The 9,785-nt window shown below is 40.0% G+C and overlaps 1 protein-coding gene across 3 annotated transcripts in view; it reads left to right on the plus strand.

The window, feature by feature from the left end:
• Positions 1–9,558, plus strand: part of PDE8B (phosphodiesterase 8B) — a 66,635-nt gene extending 57,077 nt beyond the window's left edge. For all 3 annotated transcript variants that reach the window (XM_071731967.1, XM_071731965.1, XM_071731964.1), the window contains exons 17-22: positions 560–758; positions 1,637–1,854; positions 2,831–2,966; positions 5,634–5,801; positions 7,397–7,526; positions 8,001–9,558. In XM_071731967.1, coding sequence (XP_071588068.1) covers positions 560–758; positions 1,637–1,854; positions 2,831–2,966; positions 5,634–5,801; positions 7,397–7,526; positions 8,001–8,116 — 967 coding nt within the window. In that variant the 3' untranslated portion in view covers positions 8,117–9,558. The remainder of the gene's footprint in view (positions 1–559; positions 759–1,636; positions 1,855–2,830; positions 2,967–5,633; positions 5,802–7,396; positions 7,527–8,000) is intronic.
• The last annotated feature ends 227 nt before the right edge of the window (positions 9,559–9,785 follow it).

The raw sequence follows: 9,785 nt of genomic DNA on the forward strand, positions 1-9,785 counted from the left end.
AACTGATGATAAAAACTGCTCTGAGAAGCATCAATATGCTTTGCATATCATCAACTTCAAATAGTCAAGAAGTAAAAATCTGAACCTCCTGAAGTCACAGGACTATTTGAAACACTAAACATGTGGCATTTTTTATCTTAGGGATTTTTAGCTTTTAGGATATACCCATGTCATGTACAAACTCTGCTTTTTCTGCTCAGAAAACAAAACAAAACAACATTATTTTTGGTTGATTGATAGGTATTAAAAGCACTAAAACACCTGAGCTTTTAAGAATTTTTTATGAAGCTACAAGAACTGATGAAAGTCTAGTGGAACTGCACCATTTCTACAAAAGACATTAAAATAACATCTGAAAGAATTGTACATGTAATAACTTGTAACCTTGTTCAGGCTTTTGATAGGTTATTGATGTGCAATTTTAAAAATTTTAACATTTCCCCCCACCCTTTATTTTTAAGGTCTTGGTGATTTCTTTTCAAAACCATCTCTCTTTAGAATGCCAAAAATTTCTATTTTACAGTGGTTTGTTTGTTGGTTTTTTTCTATTGCTTTTCAGGCCATTGGTGTATTTGGGTTTAAAAGTCTTTGCCCGGTTTGGGGTCTCTGAGTTTTTGAACTGCTCGGAAGCGACGCTGCGAGCGTGGCTGCAGGTGATTGAAGCCAACTACCACTCCTCCAACTCGTACCACAACTCCACACACGCGGCAGACGTCCTGCATGCCACTGCCTTCTTTCTTGGGAAGGAGAGAGTTAAGGTATTGATGTAAGGGTTAATATAAAATGCCTGCTAGTAATTGTCTAGGGGTCACGTTGACCTGATAGAAGCCAACACAGGATGCTTGTTTAACAGAAGCTAAGAAATTGTTTAGGTAGCCATCACCTTAAAAGGGAAATATATGTGCTAAACTGATAACTATAGCAACCTTGAGACAAGGAACGGAACACACTGTTGGCTTGGCTGAAGACTGAAGAAATGCACTTGCCCAGAGAAGGAGAGGGGAAAATTTACCCAGAGAAAGACACTGCTTCAGTTTTACTTCATCCCCACGATCCCCACCAGGAGACACGAGGCAATCGCAGGAGGGAGGAGATTCTGAAAATGACCTCTTGGGGCTCATTTGAATTCAAGGCAGGAGTAGGTGATGCATATGTAAAGGCATATTGTGAAATCTAATGAATATGTAAAACTTCAGTGCATGTAACAAAAGCCTGATTGTGAGATTCGTGCGCACGGATTCTGGAGGAATCATCCCCTCGTGTGCCCAGTGCTGAATAAACATAACCCTCTCTAGAACTTCCCAAGTTGTAGAGTTGTTTTCTGCAATTCAGTATAGCCATCACCTTGGAGTCCTTTGGGCTAGCATTTTGGTGTGTTTACCATTTTAAGTCTGTCATTCAAAAGCCAGTTGTTTACTTAAATAATGGTCCTGGCTTCCTAAAGTCACTCTGACCCTAAAGTATATTCAGGCCCACAGAGTTCCTCTGAAGTCTGTGGAATAAGTGGAAAAAAATTGTAAGGAGGTCTAATTCCTGCACTCAAGCTTACATTTCCATGTTTGTGAGTACCTGAAAATGATTGGAATTTATTTACTGCAATTTTTGTGTCACATCAAAGTTTTTCTTTTTCCTCCAGGGAAGTCTTGACCATCTAGATGAGGTGGCTGCATTAATAGCTGCCACCATTCACGACGTAGACCACCCTGGAAGGACCAATTCTTTCCTTTGCAATGCAGGCAGTGAATTAGCTGTCCTCTACAATGACACAGCTGTGTTAGAGAGTCATCACACAGCACTGGCATTTCAACTTACAACTAAGGACAGCAAATGCAACATTTTCAAGAACATTGATAGGTGAGTCTGATGGAGACAGGGAGTGTGTATCTGTGGATTGCTTATTTGTGGATTTTAGTTTGGGGCAGATTGAGGGCCTACCTTCTAAAGCAGAGAATATTATTTGAATAAAGACATTAATAGTTAACTTCTGCCAGGAACCTATGTAGGTATGATTTTTACAAAGGCTTTAATTTCACCCCACTGACATCCAATTTGTTTTCTTTGGCAGCATATAGAGATGTCTGATAATCTTCTATGGATTGCAGTGGTATGATCTTGTTGGCAGCCTAACGGGTGCACCTTGACCCACACCCTTTTCCTTGTGGGAGCTTAGAAATTATATTTTCAAGCCACTCATTTCCACCCAAGCAGCCAGATGCTGCATTCTTTATCTGCACATAGTGCGGTGGTTGCTGGCACTGCTGCATTCACGTGGGATGGAAAGGGGTGGTAGTGGAGGGAGCTGAATCTCTGAGAGTTGAAGGTACCCTCCTGTTGGAAATATATGTAGCCTGAGAGTTCCCACTGCATTGCCCTCGCTGTTGCAGGGAGAGAAGGGGTCTGAAAGGGAAAGGGCCTGATCCCAAACAGGTTATTAATTTATCTACTCCCCATAACACTTGTTTTTTGAAAAATCTGGGATGTGATTTCCAGGCTAACACAGAGTGAGATGGAAATGTGTTGTTGCCATTCCTGGAGAAGACGTCTTAGTGTTACAACATTATGAAATTGAATGGTAAATTTTTATTGACTTCAGGGATTGGTTCTCATTTGGTAAATATAACTGGGAAAAGGCAATACAGAAATTCAGAGGAAGAGGAACCCAGAAAGGCATGATCTGGCCCATTATTCCAACCATGAACCTTTCATAACTCTGAAGGGGCCAGCTCATGGATGAATCCTCAAACAGTATTTTGCAGCACCATCTGGGCAGGAACAAGGAAAGAAGAGATTTCTGTCAGGCTTGTGAGCAGGAACTATTTTTCTTCCCTAGAAACCACTACCGGTCGTTGCGCCAAGCCATTATCGATATGGTTTTGGCAACAGAGATGACGAAGCACTTTGAGCATGTGAACAAGTTTGTGAACAGCATCAACAAGCCAATGGCATCTGAGGACACTGGCTCGCACGTAAGTGCTTGCAGGACTTTACACCTTCAGAAGTTCCATTGTATTTCTTATCAGATAAATTTAAGTATAATTTTCATTCACATTATATTATTATGTCCTGTGATAATGCCCAATTCACACAGCTGGATTTGTGACCACATACCTCACAATGTGAAAAAATACTTCCATTTCATGTTTTCTCTGTGTGGCTCTGCCCTTAGCACATTTAAACACTTAATTTTATAAGCCTTTGTTTCAAAGCCATCTGGTGTTCCCAAGCATGCAAGTGGGTGCTTTTCTACTTGCAAGATTCTGTGCATGGAGCCAGGCCAGCACTTGTGGTCCTGACCCCAAACAGTGTGATTTGCCTAAGCCTAGGCTGGAACTGAGGAACCCACCCTGGCAATTTTGTTTCTATGTAATCTGGAGGTTTCGAACTATGAGGAATAACTCCATTGCTTCCTGAGACCCCCCCCCCATGCCATCCCTATTCCTGATTGTTCTAAGAGATGTCTGGGATGTTATTCCTCCCAGTTACAAAATTTATTGCTCTATCACCAGCAAGGGCATATTTCATAAAATGCTTCCATGTTTCTCAGGCCCCTCTTTACCTTGTATTATTGCCTTTCAAGGTTGAGTGCTCAGACTGACGGGGTCAACTGAGCAAAGACCACCTTATCACAGCTTAGTGATAAGGCTCTGGAGGGCTCACTGGATGTGGCACTGGCTCTGAATTATCCTCATCATCTTCAGTGCCCAAAGTCCCACAGCACAAGGGGGGACAGTGGTTTGGGCACCTCTGGGGCCCTATCACTGTTAGTGCCCTGTGTTCCCAGCACATCACCTGGAGCTGTGCTTCACCAGTTTGCCCTCATGGCCCAGGTTAAGCCAGGACAGTGAGGATCCCACTCAGATTGCAGCTCAGAGGAAAGGACGACCCACATCAGTAGGTTATGAGGTGTTCTTTGCTCTCAGGTTTCTCTGTGCTTACATGTGGACCAGGTAGCAGCTTGCTCCACCCATTTCTCAAAAAGCCCTGAGGTGTCACTGGAAAATGTGGCTTCTCACAGTCCCTCATTTCTCCCTCTGACGGCCCAAGTGTTTTTCTGTAATGTTTTCTTTATCTCCACCTTTTAAAAAAATCTGTAGTTTTCTGGCATCCCCACATTGGCCTATAGGATTTAGATTCACCAGCCTTACTGGAACCATTATGTTTCCAAGCTTTGAACACATTTCTAGGAATCTCACTTCTACCCCATTAAAGCATTTTGTTCCATCATCTCCTGAAGAGCTTTTAAAAGCTCTCCATGGATTCTAGAGGAATCAGCTTTTCTAACCTATAGAAAATGTTTTCTTTGACTCCCTCTCCTTCATCTCACCACTTTGTAGCAGAAGCTATTTTAAACTGTACAAGAAGAGCAATAAAAGTGGAGTACAGAGCCACTTGTATTACAAACCTGGTGTTTTTTTCCCAGTATTAGGTTGTTCTGTTCCTTATTCTTAGCACAGACTCTTCTTATTTTTCATCTTGAACAGCAGCTAAGGAGCAGGGTTAATCTGGCAGCTCTTTGCTGGGCTATCCATGCTGAAAAAAAATTAACTGCTAACCATAAAGTAAGAAGATTAATGCCTGAATTGGCAAAAGTCACTGCAAAATATCTCCCCATAAACCACAAAGACATTAATTTAGCCATGGTGGTAAAAAGTATTTATGTTCAATTTTTGATTCAAGAGTTGAAATTAGCAGTGAAGGGCGGCCATAATTTCACAAATATATAATTTTCAGAATAGTGTTAATGCTATCATGAGCTGAGGTGGAGGCTTTTTATTACTCAATAAGAAAGATAATATACCTGTATCCTTCTACACTGTTCAAGACCCAGAGGACGATGCCACAGAAGACTTGAAACAACCACTCTGTCCCCTCCACCTGCTCTCCAGAGCCATCAGTAAGCAGTTTGGTGCTTAGCCTAGCAAGCTGAGACTTCCTGAAGTCAGTCTGCCACTCTTGCATCTTCCTACTGTTAATCTCAGAGAGTATTTGAGACTTCATCCTAGCTGGTAACAAGAAGCAAAAAGTATTCCAGGCCAAGGGTTCAAAGTCTGCACAAAGAAAGTAGCTTTGTTTGCAAACATACCAGAACTGAATGGCACAGACCTGCTCTTCTGCCTGTAAAGGAAACAGTGCAAGCTGTTTCACCACCATGCCTGCCTCAGTTTTCTCATCTAGGAATGAACACCAAACTCTAGAAACTCACCTAAAGCAGCCCCTGACCATCACCAATCCCAGATTTCAACTCTCAGCAGTGAGGATGGTTAGCAGGTTGCATCCCCTATCCTGCACCTGTTCCAAGAAAGCAAGGCTGGGATGCAGTGGAGGGTAACTCACCATAGCTGATAAAGTGCCTGTTGACTCCTTTATTTCACAAACTTTGCTATTAATTCTGAGAATCTGCACAACCATCTCATATGTAACGGGGATATCATTAGTAACTTAGCAAGGCTGAAGTTCTCAGACATAATTTTCTTCTCCAGATTCCTGGTGCTCTGCATGAAATTAGGTGTCAGGCTAGGTGCCTGACATAAATTAGATTTACCGCCTAATTGCAGTGGAGCTGATAACAGTGTCCTCACTCCTAGTAGCAAGGCTGCTGGCCACCAGCCCCTGTCACTGACTCTCTTTTACAGACCGAAGGCAGCGACTGTGAATATACAGCAAATCCGAAAAATTTTCCAGATAACCAGACACTGATCAAACGCATGATGATAAAATGTGCAGATGTAGCAAATCCATGTCGGCCCTTAGAGCTATGTGTCGAATGGGCAGGAAGGATTTCAGAAGAGTATTTTGCACAGGTATGTATATTTATAATTATTATATTTATAATTATATATTTATAATCATTATTATGTTATGTAAGAAAGTGCAAGCCAGCTGGTCTGCTGTTCCACAGGGGGGGTGCCTTGTATTCAACACAGAGCCCAGACACATGCTTCTTATCCCCAGTCAGAACTGGACACTCATTTTGATGCAGAAGTCATCCCAGTCAAAGTTAGCTAGTTAGCTTACCATGAAGCTTGTAGTTCAGAATAGTGGAAAAAAGGTTTTTACACTTTCAGCTTTCTCCATCTAGCCAAACAAAATTATTTGAGTAACCATAGTCGGCTTAACTGGCTGAAATTCTAGCTCCTAGTCCTAATACCTTCCCTGAAGAGAGCATGAAGATCCATGCCCAACAAAGCCCTCAACTGATTCATCAGGCTGTCCCTTTCTCTTCTAAGATGGCACCTGAACTTTTGCCACAGGAGGCAGGCAATGTGCAGGCCAGTGCTGCAGGCATGTCAGCAGTGTAAATGCTCATCACATGAGAGTCTCTCCAGACAGAACTGGAAACTCAATTTCCTTTCTTTCGTTTATCTAATTTTTTCCTTTCGTTTTTTTTAATGCAAATGTACCAGCTTCCTGGCATCAAAACACTCTTCTAGTTCTTTACTTGAAAAACCTGGATTCTTAGCTTTTATTTGCTACTAACAGTGTGGAAATCAGCAGCTATGGCTAGAGAAAAAGTGGCTGTGCCTATCATCCAAATTCGGATCATACATGTGATGGCTATGACTGAAAGAAAATGATGGTTACTGTTTGTGACATGCCTGAATTTCATTTTAATCACAGTGGATAAATTTGACCACTTTGTAGGTAAAATAAGGATCACTGATGTTCTCTCTTTCTAGCAGTCAAGGTTATCATGAGTTAGCTTTAAATTGCCAGTCATAGGCACTTGCCTGCATGCAGCAATGTGAGGTGCTAAGAACTGTTCTGCTCTTCTCATCTATTATTTGTGAGTAGTGCTTTCCTGCCAACTTCAGCATAAGGTGCTGCCTATACTACTTTAAATGTTTTGAGGTTTATTAATTAAATTCTAAGATTATTGAGGTGATTCCTCCACTATACTGAGTGCAACAAAACCAGCCCTCTTCCAGTAGTGGACACAGATTTAAAAGGCATACCTTTAGTACTCTTCATCTTATCACCCGACACAAGCAGAGAAAGTAGCAACAGCAACATCCCTCTTACTTAGAAGACAATTGGCTTGGAACAGCCACTAGAGAAGTGCAAAAAGGAGAGTTCAAACCTGTCCTCTGCTAAAGGACTTTGTAAGCCCATTTTCCATTCCCAGTTGGTATGCCCTGATCACCAGATTAGAGCGTAATGTCTCACCCAAGCTAAGGGCAGTTGCAGCACTAAGTAAAAGGGTACCTGTGAAAGGGAAGAGATGTTTATTACAGTCCCTGGTTCAGAAGAAAGGACAGGAAACTCAGGCAGCTCACCTCAGACATTCTAAGGTTTGTCTCAAACCCCCTGCTGCAATTCATCTAATCCTCTGGCCTTTGCTACTCCAGCATGAAAACCAGCAAAGCTCTAGGGGCTAACTGGAGTTTTGTTTTCTTAGACTGATGAAGAGAAGAGACAGGGCCTGCCTGTTGTTATGCCAGTATTTGATAGAAACAGCTGCAGCATCCCCAAGTCTCAAATTTCCTTCATTGATTATTTTATAACAGATATGTTCGATGCATGGGATGGTAAGTACTTCTGCTTTTTTCTTCCTTGCTTTGAGGCAGAGATTTCTACAGACTAAAATGACCAATCTCAAACTGGCAATCAGTCTATTTTTTTTATCAGGGACAATACCTGTAAATAAGTAGTACAGCATAGGATCTATGCAATGATGCTGCTGAAGCACATTTCACAGCACAAACCACCAAGCTTTAAAGAATATGAGCACTTACCAGAAAATCTATGTAAAGAAGGAAGGAGTAACAGCTTAAAAAAAAATGGCTTCCTTCCTCTTACTATTTTTTTTAACAATGTATTTCCTCTAAGCAGCAGAAACTATGACTACGGTGGTTGCATGTTATGTTAGCATTATTTAATAAAAAACATCATACATTAAGAAAGGGATTTGCTTTAAAGAGAAAACAGCCAATTTCAGACAAGGTTGGGCTGTTCTGCCCATTCTGTACAAACAGTAAAACTGTATCTCCTGTTCATTTCAGCATTTGCACATCTGCCTGTTTTGATGCAACACTTGGCTAATAATTACAAACACTGGAAAACACTGGATGAGTTGAAGTGTAAGAGTGTCAGGCTTCCAACAGAAAACAACAACTGACACGAAGGCAAGAAAAACAGTCCTCTTGATTTACCAGTTTCACTGTGAATCACTTACTGACTTAGCTACAAGGGGGATACTGCTTCTTTTCCTGTGAAACTAGGACTGCATGGCAAGAAGAAAATACTTTACTCATCACTTTTAAGCTTCTCCAAGTCCTACAGAAACTGTTTTCAAAAAATGCTACATAACCCACAGACAAATAAGTGCTCTCTGGAAGTAATATTTTGTGGCAGAAAATGTATTTCTGAAATTAATTTCTAATGCTGAATATACATTGTCAATTCTTGTGATTGATACAACTGCATTTACTAACACTTCACACAATTGTTTCTCAGACAATAGGGTAACCCAGTCACCAGTAATATAAGAATGGGTTAGCAAATAAGCATCAAAACATATGTTTGTAACATACGTTTATGTTACATAAATTGGTTTAAATCAGTGTTCCTCAGCTCTCTGAATCTTAGTTCTAAGGAGAACATGCACCGCAAAACAAGTAAACCCCAATAAACTGGATACAGAAAAAAAATAAACCCTGCACCATTTAAAACAACCTTCATATTACGGAGCATCACCTGTTCTTTTTTCATTCTTTTCCATATAAAATCTTGAGAGAAGCTAAATTCCCTTAATATTTGTCAATTTAATGGAATAAAATAAGTATGTTCTCTATAACTGGTGCCAATTTAGACATGTTACCATGCACTGCTTCTTCACCAAATATTACACAAATTCCATTGGGTCACTTAATCAACATCCTTTGTTATACATACAGTCATCAATTTTATTAAACTGATCTAAAAATGTGACACTTATTTCTCAGATGAATCCATCACTTTTTAAACAGTTTCCAGGTTATAGTTTATAACAGCATTATAGTTTGTACTGCTTTTTCTCTGCTAATAAAATACTCATTTATTTAGTGATGTTAGAAGTATTTCAAAAGATGTAAGTTAGAAATTAGATGTAGTTTTTCATTAGCTTTAAGTATGAAATTTATGCCAAAGCTTATACAGCACAAAGGCATATTTTGTACATCTCATTTTAATCACATGCAGAACATAAATACAAGTTCAAATTTTAGATGACTCTCAAACTTTTCATTTAATAAATACTACCAGAACTCCTGATTTTAACACTACACTCCAGGCAGCAGGCAAAAGCATTAGAGCTGTGGCTGCATTTGAAGAAGCAGTCCACTACTCATTAAAAAGAAAGGTTTTAAGACATTCTTTTTACCTTGCCTATGCTCTATCAAGAATTAAACACAGTAAAGAAAAAATAAACAAACAACAAAGAAACAAACTCCAGAGTTTAGACTTCTGTGGAAGAAAAGTGACAATGATCGTTGTTTACTGCAGATACCTTACATAATGTGCCAACCTTTTTGTATGTTTTGTACGAAGTTCTGAAATAAAAGGAAACATTCGTAAAATGTATGTGCAGAGAACTGTATATATGCTATATTTTTGTTAGAATTGTAATAGAACTTTCCATTTGTCATAGCAAAGGCAGGTTGCTGTGTAAGAATTGAAGGATGGTGTTTCTGGTGAAGTATGTTTATTCATTCTTTCTTATCTATTGCAACATTCTTCAGTGGATTTTTACTCTGATAAGCTGAACCTTTGTCTTTTATACTGAGAACTGTTTGCTTTTACCATTCCTT

This window comes from Heliangelus exortis, chromosome Z (assembly GCF_036169615.1).
Source record: "Heliangelus exortis chromosome Z, bHelExo1.hap1, whole genome shotgun sequence".
In the NCBI taxonomy this organism is placed as follows: Eukaryota; Metazoa; Chordata; class Aves; order Apodiformes; family Trochilidae; genus Heliangelus; species Heliangelus exortis.